This window comes from Suillus bovinus (assembly GCF_016758785.1).
Source record: "Suillus bovinus strain UH-Sbo-P2 chromosome Unknown EDB93scaffold_40, whole genome shotgun sequence".
NCBI classification, from domain to species: Eukaryota; Fungi; Basidiomycota; class Agaricomycetes; order Boletales; family Suillaceae; genus Suillus; species Suillus bovinus.
Window position 1 is genome coordinate 11555 of NW_024542096.1, and position 17465 is coordinate 29019.

Sequence of the window (17465 nt, forward strand, 5' to 3'; positions counted from 1 at the left end):
CAAGTGTCACTTCTTACAGAGAGTGATGCCACTTCGACCGTGATGAGGTTTGCTAAGACTTGAGGGAACCCGACTTCGTCGTCGTCCACGGCGATGGTATCTGGATCGATGTCAGCAGGTGCAGGCAGATCTGGCATCCTGGTGGGTTCATTGACAATGGGCACCGCTGGAATGTCATCATCAGCAGAGGAGGGAGGAGGTGTGCCATTAAGCTTTGCAGCACGGATCTCGCGCTGACGAGCAAGACGTGTCCTGTCAGCAATGATCTTGTTTTTAAAGAGCTGACCTTTCCCTGTAGGGACTGGGATTTGTGATGAACGGCGGATGACCTCTGCATGAGGAGGTTCAGTGGCAGGATGTGCAGGATGTGCAGGAATACCAGCCGGGGGAGGAGGTGCTGATGCTGGTATGTCATCTTCATCATCACTGTCAGGAAAGGACGGTTAGACAGTGCTTCATCGAAGATGACGTCGCGGGAATTGAAGAATGCACCAGTGACAATGTCCCTGCATCGCCATGCCTTCACTCCAGGTGGATACCCCATAAATATCGCCTCACACGAGCGGGGTCCGAGCTTCTCCTGAAGTTCTGGAGGAATGCGAGCAAAACAACGTGCTCCAAAAATGCGGAGGTGAGAGAGGTTGGGTTGAACTTTGTGCAGCATCTCATAAGGCGTTTTCCCAGCAGGCAAGGCACGCGATTCAGTTCAATTGAACAAGTAGCACACCGTGAGTGCTGCTTCTCCCCACAGACTAGGAGGAAGACGAGCAAAGTCCAGCATCGCATACATATGACCTTCAATCGTACGTATCACCCTCTCTGCCTTCCCGTTCTGCTGATGAGCATAGGGAGCAGAGCATTGATGCTGGACACCAGTCTCCTCCAAGTCGGCACTGAATGCACTATTCAGAAATTCCCCCCCGTTGTCAGAACGGAAGGTTTTGACACGTTTTCCGCTGAGATTTTCCCATCGGGCACGTAGTGTGCGCCAAGCATCGAGAGCTTGATCTTTCGAAGCTAGAAGCTGAAGATCCAACGCGTGGGTATGATCATCGAGGAAAACAATGAAATAATGTTTGCCGTGTGGGGTGGTGGTGGGTATCGGCCCGCATACGTCGCTATGGATCAACTCAAGGAAAGTTCTAGCACATTCAGTTTCTGACGAGTGGTAGGGCTGCCGTGGATGCTTTGCAAGGATGCATGATTTACAATGAGAGAGTGGGGTTGAGGATTGAACTGTGACGCCTTTGGCAACCCGATCCAGACGTAAGACAGCGTCTCGGCCTATATGTCCGATGCGAGCATGCCACAAGTCGAGTGACAGTGGAACATCGACAAATGCTGAAACCTCTGGAATGACAGCTAAAGCTCTAGGAGGTTCGAAAGGGATGAATTCAAGGTCAGGCGCGTACAGTTTACCTGTGGCAGGGATGAATCTGAGAGCAGATCCCTTGTAAGCGAGCTCGCACGTCATGTTCGCACGGAAATTCACATCCCAACCCTTAGCGTTCATGCAACTGACAGAAAGCAGGTTTAACAGTGCCCCTGGTGCGTGCAGACAGTTTGTAAGACGGATGCGCAGACGACGCTGACCGATCGTAAACCATGCAACACAGTTTCCGCGTCCGGTTGTCCGGAGAATGCCATGATTGGTGGTGAGTACATCGACAGGATTCTCCGTAGAGTACGTGTGAAAGAAGCGACGATCTCTGACCAGGGTGACTGTTGTGCCAGAGTCCAATATAGTCGTGAAAGGGAGATTTGCTGGGCATGCGATCTTGTTAGGAATTTCTGCAATTGATGCAAACGACAGGTCCTGCATGAGACTACTCAAATCTGCAACAGCTGCAGCAATGATAGGTGTTGATTGTACAGGTGGACCTGTTATTGTTGTGGTCGTCGTCGCTGCGGCAACTGCTGTGGTCTCCTTAGAACCGGTCTTCTTATTGTGCATCCATGGTGCCTGACCTTCCATGCCACCCCCTTTTCTGTAACAGTGAGCATGGTCGTGATCGCCTTTATTACATCCAGGCGTAGTGCAGAAAATACCGTCAGGATTGTGTTTGTGCTTACGAAGACCTGTGATAGCATTGACGTTTGATGCAGGTGTAGTAGAGGAAGTGGCCGTGTTGGCGTATTCAGATCCTGGTCGAGCAGAGTGAATCGACTGCGAGTGCACATGACAGGCAGCTTCGGCTGTGATGCGAGATATGCAGCTATCAACAGTGAAAGTAGATGCAGCACCAGGTAATGCTGTCATCACCTCATCGTGCATTCGCTGCTCTAACATTGACCAGAACTGTTGCCATATGGGGGTCTGAGGAAGGCCAATGAGAAGACTGTAAATAGCATCCCCATCACGCATAGCTGCCCCCGAATCTTTGAGGCGTTCACGAAATACTGCATGCTGACCGACATAGTGGGTGGCATCGGCAGAATCTTTCATTCGTAATGCATCTAGTCATTGCTGTAGTTGATACTGAGCACTGGTGTCAGTGCAATTAAAATGCTCAGCGAGAGTTTTCCAAGCATCACGAGACGAGACAGTGTGTGTGCGTGATACCAGTGCTCCAACAGATGGACTGAGGCAACAAGTAATGAGGTCCTTAGCTTTCATATCATTCAATAGCCATTCCCGTATCACCGCCACTTCAGCAGGTGTGACATTGTTGGGATCGACAGGGACAGGTTTGAAAGATGGTGCTCCAAGTATATCTGTTGGGTCGGGATTTGTGTTGACATGGCACCACAGATCTTCACACGCAAGCGCATATTGCATCTTTGTGGACCAGCCGACATAGTTTTCCGTGCCCAATAACTCGGGAATATGATCGTATTTACCCATAGCAATACCGCCGTGAAGGTAGACAAGGATGAAGTTGGATGTGTGAGCAGTGAATAAACGCGAGTAAAAAGTCTTGTAGTTCCGTTTGATGACTCTATGAGTCAGGGCTCATAACCTGTTAACAGTGGAGCTATAAGACGAGTCTCAGCATCGTTAAGAGAACCGCTGTATATTAACAATACCTATAAGACGAGTCTACAGATGAAATCATAGTAAGAACAAGACAGCATGCAAACAGTACATGAGACATACCTCAGCGTCATTAAGAGAACCACTGAGGTATGAGGGAAAAGAAAAACGCGAGCTTATAACTGTAGTACAGAGTCCGAGATACCAAAGACCAGAAAAGGAAGAACGACGATAGCGATGACGTCATTGACTCTCAACACATGGCACAGCACACCGGAGTATCATGTGTATCTATGTTAATGTTACACTCTGCTAACAGTAGTTTCTAATATTTCAAATAACAAATGTTCTACTCCACTTCTCTTAATTCTGGTTAACAGAGAATGACCACAGTATTATTATCAATGTAACTGAGTAGCCATTTGATGTATAAGGCTCCTGATCAATTGATATTACAATTTTTGTCTTCAGTCACTTTTTCATCATGTTTGTCATGTTAGGTGGGTAGAATCCACATGACCTCTACCTTACATCAAACGGCTACTCAGTTACATTGATAATAATACTGCGGTCATTCTCTGTTAACCAGAATTAAGAGAAGTGGAGTAGAACATTTGTTATTTGAAATATTAGAAACTACTGTTAGCGGAGTGTAACGTTAATGTATGTACACATGATACTCCAATGTGCTGTGCCATGTTGCTGATACTATCCTCGCACCATGGGCAACAAAACACAGGGGCAGAAATATTGTGGACACCGCATACTTCCCATCTCAATTATGGAGTTTGATGAGCACCGAAGCGCTGACAGCTACCCACCCCTTGGCAAACATCAGACTGACATTTCATTAAATAAGCAGCACATATTTTATCTCTGAGCTTGATACATGCAGTACCTTTCTTCATTTTCTTTATGCTTGCTCATGCATGTTCAGCATTGCTCTGCATGTGCTTACACACTTATCCTGCACAGCATCACAGTCAGTCACAATCACGTGAGGTGGGTAGAATCCACACGACCTCTACCTTAGTTTGTAATGTGTCTGTCGCTGACAGGCATGTCCCTCAAAATTGAATGAAACTGTTTACTGCCATGTTTTTTTGTTTACTGATTAGTACAAATCATCTGCAAAGGTTATGTTACCACACCCAGCATAGTTACGGTACTAGACCATCCGGCAAAAACTCGCTGATGCTATCCTGCCTTCCAGACCTTCCATGACTGCCTAATTCAAAAACAGCTAATATTAATCTGTACTATTAGTTACCACTAGTTCATGCACTATCTCTTTTGTTTCTTATTAGATTGGGTTCATCCAAGTTTGTAGGGTGTACTTATGATGCATTATTTTGAAGATTGATAGTAGGAAAGTGTTGTTTCTAGCAGTGCACGAACGAGTGATAATTAATAGTATGCACCTGCCAAACAGAAACCCAGTGGTAGCTCGAACGCCACGACGACGGCTGACTAAGCCATCCAAATGGCGCCACCATGCCAGAGATGCCCTATTCCAGCGTCCACAGACAAATAAATTTCATACTCATCCTGTGATTGCTAGAATCCTTCCCATTTACATCTTACATCCAACGCCGCGCGATCTTGCAAATGAGCCGAGTTCTCTGCTAGAAGCCTACGATAGAGTACCACTTGCCAGAGAAGACCCGAACAATGTACCACAGCCTTCATTGAGGTGGAGTTTTTGACGTCATAAGGATGCAGACTCTCTGGCTCATCACCTTTCCACCGAATGAACCACTAGGCTAGGCATCATAAACAATGCGTTTAGAATGTTCGGTGATTCCAGTCAGCGTGAAAAACAGAAATACAAGACCCCAGTTACGTACGAAACGAGACTGATGTTTTTTGTACCTAAGAACATGGTGGACGCAAATGTAGCGCAGTTTCATTTATTGTGGCGGCTGTGTCGATAGAGAAGTTCTAGACATATAGCGAATTTGATCTAAGCATCCTGGCAGGAGCCAGAATGGATATCCTGACTTCTATGCTGATTTGTTTTTCTGTTACGATCGTGTCAGGCAAGCTTCATCTTCACAATGTAAAGATGTACCCTGCGGTTCGAAAAGCGCTGGAATAATCAACGTCTAGAAGAGTGACAAATCCTTAGAGAACACGTTGTGAATGAAATTCATGACAGTGATAGTTGCTCGCCTTTGGAATACCTCGTGTAATCAAGAACCGGTGGCTTGGACGAACAATGCAAGTTGACTCCGAGGCGAGCCCCAAACTTCGCGCCACTGTGACAAAAAAATGTCCACAACCAGATCCAAAAGGGCATTGTCTCCGAGTACAAAAACACAAAAAAATCAAAAACCAATCCCTCATCCGCCGTGAACTAGATAGACATGGACCGCGCCGCCACTCAGCCTGCTGCCATATCCAAAACGGCAACGAAACAAACCTACATTTACAGGTGTGGCAGGTGCCGTACCGTTCTTGAATATGACACACACGCCGACTGGCCCACGATCAACCTCCTTGTCAATAAGCACTATTTCGCTTGTCCAGTCAAGCTCGACTTTGGTGGGCCCGCCCCATCTCATCCCCCTTTCGAACCCGATGCCACACCGAACGCACTAAGTCCTCCACATGACTCTAACGGGAGCATGAGTGCCACTGACGGCAGGCACGATGGACCATTTATCCGAGTTGCGGATTTTAGGAAGCAGAGGCAAACCGAGGCTCAGCGGAAACAGGACCTCAAGGACGACGAGTACACCTACAATGTACGACCTATATCCGTCATGTGCCGTGGGTGTGACAAAGAGATCAGCCTCGACAAGCGCTCGAGATATTATCCAGGGTTGTGGATGAAACATCGGAGGAAGTGTGCAAAAATTGGGAAGATCGAGGTGAGCTAATGTCTCCTAAGAATGGAATGAGTCACTACATAACTCTATTGTACAGAACGAGAAACTCGCCCGAAGTGGAGACTGTTGTTTTCTGTCAAATACAGAACGGCGCCCGACAGCCGCTAGCTCATTTGAGCTAGATAATGCCCGAACTGACGGCATTTCGCGGACGGCGAACTCTGTTGAGTACGACACGTCACTACCAATGGATCTGTGGGATGATGAAGGTCCGGAAGAGGGAGATCAGGATCGCATTCCTTTCGCAAGTGAGTCTGTCCTTGATGGGAACCAATACAATGTTCATCACGAGCTCTAGTATTGAACCAGCGATTTTATAAGGAATGCTTGCGACAGGGAGACGTACCGTGGAAGTACCGGTACGCCACCGCACAGGAAATCATGGAGCAAACGTTAGGCCACAACATTGGATCCTAAATGATGTGCTGAGTGAGTCAAGGGCCAAAATTCAGGGCATGCATATATTCAACCCTTTGTTATTTTGTGCAGCGACTTACTAGTGCCGACTCTTTCAATGCTGTCAAAGCGTTCCTATGTGTCCTGGCAACCGGCAGCATCAAGTTTCCTGCTGAACTACAAGCCTTATATGGTCTCCCCGAACGTCATGGCTCTCGTTCTAAAGACAGCCTCTGGAAGTTGATGAAATTCTGCAGGATTGTCCATGATAAGATCGCTTGAACAAAAGAGTTGTAATGCGGAAAATATAATATTACGTATTATGTCAGTACACGTTGACCTTTCCATCCTGCAAAATCGTGCCAAATTTCATTATGCTGTAAACTTGCAGTCACTGCCTTTGTCCTCGAGGCTTTAATGCACAAGGATTCGGCACTAACCCCTCCAGGTAGTGTAGAACGTTCTTCTTGACCAACAAGATGTCTTCTCAACCATACTTTGAGACTGTCAAAGTACTGTCATTCGCCTCACTACATTTCGCAGACTGACGCTCCCATAGTCATTTGCAGACGTTCCAATCACCGGCGATGGTGTGGAAACCTGTGTTTTTTTGGAAGCCTCTGAAGGGCTTGTTCAGTTGTTCGGTACGACATAATGATTACGTTCGGTAATCGGTTTTCCCTTGAAATGCGCTGTCGTTCTAGATTTGCTTGGCTCAGGCGTATTCGGATTTGTTCAGAGTGATATAAAGGGCAATATAGGGGAACGTTATCCGCTCCGTCTAGCCCTATATCAACCCTCAATTCTTTTTCTGTAATACAGGGTGTACGAACTCGCTACCAGGCCGATTCTTCGCGTTGCTCCACGCTCGAGAATCTCGTCAGAAGCGAAGAATTATTAGAGGACCGACATGGGACCGGATGTTTGATACGCCTGACCCGGTATGTTCGACCCTTTTAATATTATCATGTGTCACTAATCAGTACCGTGACTTGAGTGGTTTGACATTCCTGTGTAGAGGTCATTCTATCCCCGTGTGTATGTTCATAGAAGGCAACTGACTCGGACGAAATAGCACTTCAACACATGCAGAATGATCATTCGATAGAACTACACGTGTGCTTCAAGCGTTCATACGACGAAGTGTTGAGACACCATCATACGTTTTTCGTACGGTCTCTAGCGGCTGTACGTCAGAGTCTGCTTCCTGTGCATGTAGCTCCTGTTTGCTGTACTTTCAGGTTGCTGTTCGGGCTGCGCCGTATCGCCGCGACTTCTATACTCGTATAGGGCAAGGTGCGCCCATGGAAAAATTAGACGCGGAGCTATCAAAATGGCTGTCTGGGCTTGATGTAATTGTGAAGCGTTTGAAGGGGTTCATCGAGGGAGAAGGATATGGAAGGATATGATGTCCGTTGTAAGACTGGGATCTCCAAGTTACAATTACCGGACGATGAGCGCCTGTTGTATAGAGTCCGCGGAATTGACGATATTAGTAGACTCGTTGACTATTGCGAAAATGGATATTACAGGGGGTGTTGGAACAGGGGCGAGTGTTGTACCCGAAATATACATAGACGCCAATAATGACCCAAAAAGGGGTGTCTTCGTGCCTCAATCAGGCATCGTATCGTGATCGACACCCAACATTGTACGTACTTGTCTATCCCAAAAGGAAAACGTCGTCTCGGAAATCAACCGACGGCAATTTTCTGTTGTGAGATCTGCGGGGAAGTCGTGGGCAGGTTTGCAAAGAATATCAAGCAACCCTCCCGGTAATTGGTTCAGGAGGCCGTATGGCTGCATGTGTTTTTTTTTCCTGTGCGGCGATAGATGCTAAATACTACGTGGCGGTTGGGTTCCGAACACCTGAACATATAAGATTTCTTCACACGGGAAACAGGAAAAATACAAAAACATTTGAATAGATGATATCCACATGGGTTGAGTACATTTCCCAAACTAGGTCCCAATATGCCGCAGTTGCCGTACATGCCGCCGGATGCGATGAGATTGGAGATCAGCCGACAAACAAAACCGACAGCGCAATGACCAAGGTACGATGATGGATGAATGTGGGATGTTGGCGATAATGGGGGGAACGATGTACGCCTCAAGGTGTGAACAACAGCCGAGCAAACACAGAATTTAGAATTTCCGACCTAGGCCCGAAGCGGTGAGGGTATGGAAGTTCGAAATGATATCCGTCTTAGTCATTTGTCTAGCCCAGTTAAACCAAGCGACATACATTGCAATGCAGCGTTTAGCTCCGACATCATAACCGAGGGAATCGCATCGATGATGAACGGGAGTTGGGGGTTTCAATCGATGGAAACGTGTCAAGTACACTAGTTGGCTTTTCAACGCTAGAACAATTCGTCACTTACGGTCTGGTACTATGTCATAATAAATTTGACACCGAGTCGGACAGGAAGCAAATTCAGGTGTTCGTCGAGGTTAATTTATTCAGGTACAAAACCTTTTTCGATGTTTTTCGCCGGCCGTGGGAAATGAAATGTTGTTATGTTTCTGGAAGTGCCGGATCTGTGACATATATTTTCTCTGTAAATACGTTTTGGCACCCGAACAGCAGCTTACACATATTAACCCTTCCCGAACTCCCCCAATATCATACCTAATTCTCTCCCAGCTCCTGCCCCTCCTCTCATTCTAATCGCCCACTATTGCTCTATGGAAGAGCATATGGATGTAGACGACCATAAGTATTTGTCTGCCCTTCCCAGCCACCGATTCTTAGTCTGCTAATTGATAACACCAGGTCCGACGCCTCTCCCTCTAGAGAGCCGCCCCATGAATCATCTCCGTATGATTTTATTCGATCTTATGATCCCTTTCACCAATCGTTCTACAGAAATTCCCGAAAGCGGAAAACCCCTCCAGAACGAGGAGATTCTGCTGACGCTGAAGGCGAGAGTGTAGACGACTCGGTCGCCGTTCCAAAAGGTGAATACGAAACTGGTCGTGTCATGTGCGAAGTCTGTGGTGAGGGTGTCTCGTTTCGTGACGAGGCAACCAACGGATTTACCCTGAAACACTGGGACGCCCATCGCCAGCAATGGTATCAATGTCGCCTTGATCAATATTTGTCTTTGTTCTAATGTGCCACGGCAGTGCCAACACCACTCAGGCAGTGCCAGAGCCTGTCATATATACCCCGGAAAGTACGGCAGAGGCCCTTGCCAACCCCCCCGCTAAACGTCGCCGTGCCAAACGTACTGAAGAGGAACGCATCGACTACCTGAGGGCGGATCCTTACGTTGCACAGTTCGAGGCATATCGTGTATTGTGTGCTTCGTGCGACAAGTGGATCCGGCTCCGTCCTAATTCCACTTATTGCTCCATCCCTTGGGATGCTCACCGCAAGAGTTGCTTGTCAAAAAAGATGTGAGCGAATCTATACCCTTTCTTATCATTTCGGCACTCATCTATCCCCAGTAACAACAAGAATGGCTGTGCCCTCGAAGAGAGAAATTCATTGCTCTCTAAAGACCCGGACGTCCGCAAGTTTGATGCCGAGCGGGTCTTATGCAATACTTGCGACCGTTGGATCCAAGTCAGCCCAGAAAATCATATGCAGGCCGTCCAAAAGTGGCTCCACCACAGGTCGTCTTGTCAAAAGGGTGCTGGACAATCTTCCGCGTCTCAAGCGGAAGCTTCATCGTGAGCTACTCAATCTGACGTTGTATCTTGCTTTCTTATTCCTATTTTTTTTCAAGGCCACCAAAATCCGACACAGCAGCTCGAGAAGGTCAATCTCACCCTGAGCATGCGTCTGCAATTTTAAGACGTCCCTCGGGTTCACCAGTCCAAGGAAAAACTTCCATACCATCGGCAGCACCGTGCTCGCCTTCTTCATCCTTCAAGGATTTAACACCCACCAATTTTCCAGCTCACGAGTCTCGTCGGCGAAATGCCGAACAACGAGCTGCAACTCTCAAGGCTGATCCTCTGGTTGAAGAGGTCGAGCCGAACAGAGTCTTCTGTTCTCTTTGCAAGAAGTGGGTACAGCTTCGACAAGATAGTTCTTACTGCGCGTATCCATGGATACAGCACCGGGGAAAATGTCTAGCCCGACAGTGAGTATCTTCACCATCGTCACCACATCTACTTTCTTGCGCGTCGCACACATTATTCACTGACATTACTTGTGTTTTTTCAGTCAGAGACGAGCTCAGAAAGCTGCAGAGGTTGCAGAAATTCGAGCTAAAGGTGGCACATCCCATCCTGACGACGGAAGCTTGTCAGACGATGATATGTCTGCCGAAGACGAACTAGAGTCAGAAGAACCGTACGATACCCAGGACGTACCCACGGATGATAAGCGCAAAGTTAGGATTTTGGATTCTCGGTCTCTTCACACTACGAAGAAACAACGATTAGACAATGGAAGCAGCCGCATTGTCTCCACTTGGGTGGGCCCTGATAATGCTTCCACTAGCAAGAGATCATCGCAAAACGTCCGCTCTATCCGCCCAAAGGGACGAATTGATAGCGACCTTCATGTGCCAGCGGAAGCCTCCGGGTCGACTAGCCGTCTGGACCGCCGTCTCGTACTTGGTTTTGCTGACTTAATCACCGTTCCTGGCCGGTACGTTTGTCTCATTGGCCTGACTTGGTATTTTCAAATGGTCATACTGATGGCTGAGCCCCGCTGTCAGGATGGATTTCATTTTTTCGTCAATCGCATACCTATTTATGACCACTTATGACAGCACGGATGACATGACTATATCTTCCCTGCTGACCTACTTAAACTCTGCCATACCTGCCGACAAACACGAGGACTTCGACACAGCCGAAGTCGTCAAAGCAGCGGCCGCCTTGCAGGACCGCGGTGACATTATCTTTGAGGGCGATATGTTACGCCTTCCGGAATAGCGGGTAATTCCGGACATTGTGAAGGTGAACATATGTAGACCTATTTTCTCGATTTGCATTTCTTGGACTTTTACCCCACCGTTCGTTCACTCATTGTTATTAGCATCCATAAGGTCCTCTCATCCATCATGTTGACTTTTGTTCAACTTCGCTGACGACGATTGCATCGAAAGTGTATTTACCGTTCTTACCACCGACATCTTGTATTATTGCCGATTTCTTGAATGCAATGTATTACATGCATTGCATATATTATATTGCAGAGTCCTGATAACACGCGAAAAGGTCGTGGACAATTCCACGTCTCTACGACCTTGAGTCCGAAAAAGAGAAACTACTGGTACATAATAATGATGCTGAGACAATCAGCACAAACTGGACCAATCCAGACAAATTCGTTGAACCATGAACAGAAGCAGTTTAGTCCATCCCTGCTAACTACCGATTTTGTCGCTTGTTCGTCTTCTTTGATGGACCTGGGGCCTAACACCGACTCGAGGTTTGATGACAAGCGATGAGAAAAAAACACCGACCTTGTATGTGGTCTTCTCCATTTCCGGGTGTTTCGAATTTTTCTTTCACGGTCAGGTTGCGTGTTGATAATCGGCACGGCACGGCTAGAGTACTTACCGGTCGCCTTGCTGGTCTTGTCGACTCATCTTCATCGAGAGAAATCGTCCGCTTCACTTGTCGCGTTGCCAGGTCCTTCTCGTCTTCAGACTCTCCATTATCGGAGTCACCGTTCGCTAACTTTTCGAGTGGAATCCGGTCGGCACGTCGAGGTTCTTTGACAATTAAATGGTTCGTTGCCCCATGCGTACCTATGAAATACTTTAGCTAAGTCTAATTTTCCACGCATGGCAATTCACCGGAGTCCTGTTGGTCCCGGAGTCCGGATGGGGGCTCGTTCCAGAAATGTTCATCTTGCTTATCGTCCCTTGAGCTTCCGACTTGTGGCTGCGAAAAGTCAAGGTCAGCTGCACATTATTTATCAAGGGCGTGTTCCTTACAACTTCCCTAATGCGACGGGCTAGACTTGCTTCTAATTGCATGATTCGAGCTTCGTGTTGCTTGATGAGGTTGTCTCTCTGAAAACCGAAGGGGATCAGTGACACATCGGAAGAAGCGAATACCAACCCTTCGTATATCATTGTTCTTTTCCACTAGTTCGCGTTCAAAGACTTCTCTGGCTTTTTGGGCAAGGCTCTGGACCAGCGTCCATTCGTTGTCATTCTAAAGCGAACGAGGTGAACAGCCATCAAATAATGATACCCGTCTTACCAGGTCATTCTGTTCATGGCGGACGGTAATGTTTGTCGATCTTTGGAGAAGTTGCGCTTCGGATTGTTCAAGGTCGCGAATGCGCATTTTCAGAACATGGAGCTCTTGTTCGTACAGACCAGAAGGAGTTTCGGCGATAGCCAAGCGCTGGGTCAGTTCGGATATGACTTGTTGCTTCTCACCCAGCTCGCCGCGCTGAGAGTCTGTTTTAGAGTTTAGCTCTTCGATTCGTCGTTCAGCATCGCGAGTACGTTGCTCTGCAATCTGCTCTGTGGCTCGTTGAATCCCTTGCTGTCTCGAAAGGTCTAACTGGCATTCTAAAAGTTCTTTCCGAAGGCTGCCAACCAAGTCCCGTTCGGCAGCTGTAGTGACGATGGCTTCGTCGAGTTTACGCTGCAACGAGCGTTCGCGCTCCTCTACAACACTGACGCGGTTGGTAGATTCTGCCAGCCTTTCGTTCAGAGCCTATGTCACGCAATGAATATGCTGGTAGACATGACACCAGAGTACACGCTACCAAAATCGTGTTATTTGTCGATTGCAGACGATCCTGTATACAGGTGAGCTCAGCTCAGGCGAGGTGAAGGAAACGCGGGATTACCTGAGCTTCGCCAACACTTTCCTTGGTGAGCCTGAGAGTAACAGATTGGTCATCGAAACGTTCCTGAAGAACCTGGGGCAAGGTAAATATGAAAAGACTGGATGACAATAAGCTGACCTTCAGCGACGTTCGCGTTTCTGCGAATCTATTGCAATGGTCAAGGATTTCGTTATGGAAGAGTGCTTAAACCACCTTTCGCAGTAGCTTTCCTCCTCTCGCTTCGCATCTGCCAGCTGCACGTGTGAAGTTTTGAGTTTGTCAAGGAGTGTATCGCGCTCCGACACAAGCCTCGCACTCTGGGCTGATAGCTCCCTTTCTAGGTTCCGGACATCTGCCAACTCCGCTTCAGCAATCTGGAGTCGCTCCCTGATAGATTCGCCTTCGGAGTTGAGACGCGCATTCTGTTGAACTAGGGTTTTCTCAAGATCGTTTGAGATTTCCAAGCGCGATTCAAGGTCTTGCGATCTATTCTGAGCATGCACCAACTCCATCTCGGCCTTCTGTGACCTGAGTATTGAAATTTAGTAGGCGTTATTGGTAAAATTTGCAAGACTCACCTCCCCTCTAGGTCCTTTATGCGTTGTTCCTGGAACTTTTCGGTGTTCTGCAGGATCAGAGTTTGCGCCTTAGCATCGTGCACAGCTTCTTCAAGCTCAGAAATTCTAAGAATGTTGTGTTACCAGCAGCTGAATTGCCAAAAACGCAAAATAATACTCCTGTCTCATAGATTCCATCTCCTGTCGCATGGAATGCACCATCACCTCGCTTTCTTGCAAGCTGTTATACGCAGAGTTATTCAATATTGTATGACCATCAGATGTATTCGCTACCGTGACTGGCTGTGAGCTAGCCGTTCCTCCGCTTGCGCAAGGTTGCTGAGAGCGTCAATTGTTTCATGCTTCTGGAGCTTCAGGTACTCAGCTATATCTGCAACACGTTCGGCTGAATGGTCATGAGAATCGCTATTAATCAAGATGACGATGACCCAACTCACAGGTTCGCTCAAGGTCCGATGCTGTCGAGGAAATCAACTTTCTGTCATTCCCAAAATGCTCCTCCAGTTCTGCGACGCGCGCCCGGGCATCTATTAGCTCAGAACCCATGTTTTGCAGTTTTTCTCGCAGGAGATCAGCCACCTGTTGAGCTGCACATATCATGTGCCGTGCTGATTTTCATAGGAAGATGTGACTCACTCCGAGTAAGCTCAGCCTGTAGCTCGTTTACAATTGTCCTCGTCTGGCCCACATTGGGCAGATGACCAGTATCGTCGATAAATACTTTAATTATTCGAAAGTCACAAACCGGCGGAAGCAAGGATGATAGTTCGGAAATTGAACTGACCTTGGAGGCCGGTACGAGCGGCATCCCGAAGTTCTTCAAGGCTTTCCATTGTTTTTTGAGCATCGTTCACCAAAGTAGATGACGCTTGAAATTGCATTCGGAGCCCCTCATAAGAATCTCTGAGTTCGACACAACTGCATAAAATCAGCGAATGGAAAACAGATACACGAAATATTCAGAAACCTCCTGTTAGCCTTGTCAATTGCCTCTCTGGTTGTCGATTTCAGTTGACCGATTCGTCGAGATAGTTCTGAGTTCTGATGAGAGGTGTCCGAGGCCTGACGAGACAGCTCCGTATTCTGTTGCGAGAGATCGGCGACGAGTTTAGTCTTAAGACTCAGCTGGGATTCTAGTTCGGCATTCCGTTCCCGCTGTAATGGTGTTGGTGGACATTGTGATATAGAAAACTGAGGATAGTTAGCTTACCAGTTTCACTAGCTCAGCTTGTGCTCGACGAGTATTGCTAGCCATTTTTGTGATGATAAGGTCTTCTTCAGTTATATCACTCTCAAGGACACCTAAACCTGATTGAGAACTAATCTCTTCTGGGGTCATCTTTGATGGGGGATATCGATATTCTGCAGGAAAATGTTGTGAAGGTTGCTTTCCGGGCATTGTAAACTGCCTATGTCCATCGATATCTGGAAAAATGACATCAAATGACAACATTTCAGGCGCATATAATCACCGTGGTCCTCATTCTTTATTTCCACGTTGTGACGCTACAATGGCATAGCATAGTTTCAGGAGCAACTTAAGAATATATGCGGCATACCTTTGCTAAAAGACCACTGTTTGAATCATAGAACGAAGATGAGTGCTGAGCACTTGGACTGTGCGACTCCAGGCGGGAAGTTGTCGTGTTGAACTTGAAACCGGGAAAATGGAGACTAGATTCAGCCACATTTTTGGAGGCAATGTTCTCTACAAGATTGGAGCTCTGTATTGGGACAGATTTTCGTTGCGAGCTGTTGTTAAATGACGGGACTGCCGATTTTTTTTCAGTGTGTCCAGGTCGTGGAGTTATGAACAGAGGCATTTGACTGTTACTCTTGTCGAGTTGATTATGGCGTGGTTTAGAGAATATCATTCTGTGTCCTTGCTGAGGCTCCATTGAAGGCACAGATGAGGTGTGATGACGGTTCCTTTCAAGCGAGTCTCTGGTCAATGTCGACGCGCAGAGTTAATCACGTGATGTGTCACGCACTGCTACTAGTACCTGAGCTTGATTTCTGCAGCCACGGTTCTCTTCTGAAGTTCTGGCCCTGGCAGCCTTTTAGTTCTTGTCTGACATACTCAAGTATGGCACGCTCTTACTAGATGGTCACGCCGGTTCGTGTGTCCGTGTTTTCACTTTACCACACGCGATTCTGCACAAAATCCTTATGTATGTCCACATAGGTACCCTTCAAATCTCGAGAAAAAAACTAACAGGCATTGTATTTTCTACATCAGGCTATCCCATGGTGTTTCGGCCCAGACGTTGAGGAGATATTGTCGTTGCCAAAAAAAAACACGAACTCTGGCGACCATCTAGTAACCACAAGGCACTCGACATTGATGGCATTATGCTATTGGTATAAGATCCACACGGTTGGTGTTAGCTAGCAGCCCGAGAAAGCTGCGATACTCTCTAACAGTCTATGGCATACTATGTGCACAAACGTTTAATGGGCTGACACAAGCTGGCAGCGTTAATCCGTTACTTTGCACACACGGAGTCGGACTGTCAGATAGGATCTTCGCCAACTATCATGTAGTCGAGTCGACAACGTCATTAGCCTGATCTGGTTCACTAGAATCTACTATCGTGAAGTAATAAGAGCCTTTACTAGCTTACCCTCTTCCTTTGATTAGAGCTCCAGTAACAGCCCACTGGACCCTGTCGGAACCATTCTCTAACAGAAGTCACATTATCAGCTTGCTAACAGACTCGATTTTCTCCAAGAAGGTGAGTCAGCAACATATTTTTTTTTAAAAAAGACACAACTGATCAATTTTTCTTGATAGGGAGAACAAGAATTAAGGCAAGAGGAAATACCAATTTGCGTAACTCGTGAATTTTCTTGACCGAGATGGGTCGGCGACATAGGCATGGGGAGACGACGTACCTCACGTGCGCTGGGCTATTGAACGCAAAAACTCCGAGTCGGAACAGGTAAATCACCGGACAGCGCACAACGGTTGAGATTCTGGTACTTACTCTGTTATTATTCGGATCTAAATTTCTCGGTTCCTTCGAACGACTTGAACCCCGAGCAACAAAAAGTCCGGACACCCTCGTGTCGTTCACAATATATAGACCATCCAATTCGGTCCCTTGCTCGGGCACTGAGCAGCTAGTTGTTTCGCCTCGTGCGTGCTTTTCTTTCCGGGATAGTCTGATCGTCACACGTTAACTAATCTTACTGGGTCTAGAGGAATCTTAGGTGTGAATCCTGCACAATTCGGCAGTATCTACCACTGTCGTGATGCGGCCAGCGGACCTAGGCCTTTGTCATTCAGCACTCCACAGTATCATAGAACCTCTGTATATGCTGTCCTTCCTGCCTCGCCGAGACTTCGCTATTTTGATCCGGAAGCATAGATTTACCGAAAAACACGTAAAAGACAAAATGACCAAACAACTCTGTCACCTAAGAACTTACGAGATCTCGGGACAGCACCAACTACGACAATCTTGTACGACGGGATACGACAGGCAATGGTGGATCAGGCGACAATGTGGCAATCCGCTTTAAGACCAATAGTCCAGGACCGTGGCTCTTTCACTGGTACGATTTCGATACTATTGTTGTACCTGGTTGATTTAAATCATATCGAGTTTCACCTGGAACAGTAGGTGTTGTCTTGCCACTGTGTGACCTGATTACTTGTTCAGGTATAACTGTGGTCTTCGCAGAAGATACTGACGATGCTGTATCAGCCCTTAACATGATAGGTAAGCCTCGGGATTGATATCTTATATCCTGACCTCATTGATGGCTTCCGTAGGCCCATGGAAGCAGTTATGTTTCACCTACGACGCCTTGCCACCAACAAAACGAAGCGTGGAGCAGCATCGCCGACGTCATATGAAACG

General features: G+C 47.2%; 6 protein-coding genes across 6 annotated transcripts; 3 read left to right on the forward strand and 3 right to left on the reverse strand.

The window, feature by feature from the left end:
- Positions 1-2461: 2461 nt before the first annotated feature.
- On the reverse strand, positions 2462-3108 carry EDB93DRAFT_1105087 (uncharacterized protein; the record flags this gene model as incomplete). Its single annotated transcript, XM_041447473.1, has 2 exons — positions 2462-2939; positions 3098-3108. The coding sequence occupies 2 exons, from the start codon at positions 3106-3108 to the stop codon at positions 2462-2464; spliced, it is 489 nt and encodes a 162-aa protein (XP_041306200.1).
- A 2301-nt stretch (positions 3109-5409) lies between these two features.
- On the forward strand, positions 5410-5847 carry EDB93DRAFT_1061347 (uncharacterized protein; the record flags this gene model as incomplete). The annotated part of the gene is made up of 1 exon (XM_041444829.1): positions 5410-5847. A coding segment is annotated over one exon (438 nt), but the record flags the coding sequence as incomplete, so codon positions are not given.
- Positions 5848-6590: 743 nt separating this feature from the next.
- EDB93DRAFT_1154429 (glycolipid transfer protein domain-containing protein) lies at positions 6591-7849 on the forward strand. Its single transcript, XM_041449823.1, has 7 exons — positions 6591-6773; positions 6821-6905; positions 6966-7023; positions 7083-7202; positions 7259-7281; positions 7337-7449; positions 7503-7849. Exons 1-7 carry the CDS (start codon positions 6741-6743, stop codon positions 7668-7670), a joined length of 600 nt encoding a protein of 199 aa, XP_041306202.1. The 5' UTR covers positions 6591-6740; the 3' UTR covers positions 7671-7849.
- Positions 7850-8791: 942 nt separating this feature from the next.
- On the forward strand, positions 8792-11437 carry EDB93DRAFT_1154439 (uncharacterized protein). Its single transcript, XM_041449824.1, has 8 exons — positions 8792-8984; positions 9041-9085; positions 9134-9340; positions 9394-9666; positions 9718-9942; positions 9999-10358; positions 10442-10870; positions 10941-11437. Exons 1-8 carry the CDS (start codon positions 8953-8955, stop codon positions 11158-11160), a joined length of 1791 nt encoding a protein of 596 aa, XP_041306203.1. The 5' UTR covers positions 8792-8952; the 3' UTR covers positions 11161-11437.
- On the reverse strand, positions 11438-12464 carry EDB93DRAFT_1154443 (uncharacterized protein). The gene is made up of 5 exons (XM_041449825.1): positions 12442-12464; positions 12171-12393; positions 12030-12117; positions 11694-11981; positions 11438-11643 (listed from the first exon to the last, which is right to left on the reverse strand). Exons 2-5 carry the CDS (start codon positions 12309-12311, stop codon positions 11495-11497), a joined length of 666 nt encoding a protein of 221 aa, XP_041306204.1. The 5' UTR covers positions 12312-12393; positions 12442-12464; the 3' UTR covers positions 11438-11494.
- A 1154-nt stretch (positions 12465-13618) lies between these two features.
- On the reverse strand, positions 13619-15129 carry EDB93DRAFT_565706 (uncharacterized protein). Its single transcript, XM_041456735.1, has 8 exons — positions 15072-15129; positions 14810-15024; positions 14567-14754; positions 14384-14517; positions 14236-14319; positions 14037-14186; positions 13873-13984; positions 13619-13819 (listed from the first exon to the last, which is right to left on the reverse strand). The coding sequence occupies exons 2-8, from the start codon at positions 14996-14998 to the stop codon at positions 13705-13707; spliced, it is 972 nt and encodes a 323-aa protein (XP_041306205.1). The 5' UTR covers positions 14999-15024; positions 15072-15129; the 3' UTR covers positions 13619-13704.
- Between the last annotated feature and the right edge of the window lie 2336 nt (positions 15130-17465).

Excerpts from the sequence above, each read along its gene's own strand:
- EDB93DRAFT_1154429 (XM_041449823.1), top strand. The coding sequence starts at position 6,741 with ATGTCTTCTCAACCATACTTTGAGACTGTCAAA. Across the intron at positions 6,906-6,965 it reads AGGGCTTGTTCAGTTGTTCG|ATTTGCTTGGCTCAGGCGTA; the intron begins GTACGACATAAT and ends CTGTCGTTCTAG. Across the intron at positions 7,282-7,336 it reads TTTGACATTCCTGTGTAGAG|CACTTCAACACATGCAGAAT; the intron begins GTCATTCTATCC and ends CGGACGAAATAG.
- EDB93DRAFT_1154439 (XM_041449824.1), top strand. The coding sequence starts at position 8,953 with ATGGAAGAGCATATGGATGTAGACGACCATAA. Across the intron at positions 8,985-9,040 it reads ATGGATGTAGACGACCATAA|GTCCGACGCCTCTCCCTCTA; the intron begins GTATTTGTCTGC and ends TGATAACACCAG. Across the intron at positions 10,359-10,441 it reads GGAAAATGTCTAGCCCGACA|TCAGAGACGAGCTCAGAAAG; the intron begins GTGAGTATCTTC and ends GTGTTTTTTCAG.
- EDB93DRAFT_1154443 (XM_041449825.1), bottom strand. The coding sequence starts at position 12,311 with ATGATATACGAAGGGTTGGTATTCGCTTCTTCCGATGTGTCACTGATC. Across the intron at positions 12,118-12,170 it reads CCCGTCGCATTAGGGAAGTT|CCACAAGTCGGAAGCTCAAG; the intron begins GTAAGGAACACG and ends GACTTTTCGCAG. Across the intron at positions 11,982-12,029 it reads CCGGGACCAACAGGACTCCG|GTACGCATGGGGCAACGAAC; the intron begins GTGAATTGCCAT and ends AGTATTTCATAG.
- EDB93DRAFT_565706 (XM_041456735.1), bottom strand. The coding sequence starts at position 14,998 with ATGCCCGGAAAGCAACCTTCACAACATTTTCCTGCAGAATATCGATAT. Across the intron at positions 14,187-14,235 it reads ACAGGCTGAGCTTACTCGGA|CTCAACAGGTGGCTGATCTC; the intron begins GTGAGTCACATC and ends TGATATGTGCAG. Across the intron at positions 13,985-14,036 it reads ATCGGACCTTGAGCGAACCT|CCGAACGTGTTGCAGATATA; the intron begins GTGAGTTGGGTC and ends ATGACCATTCAG.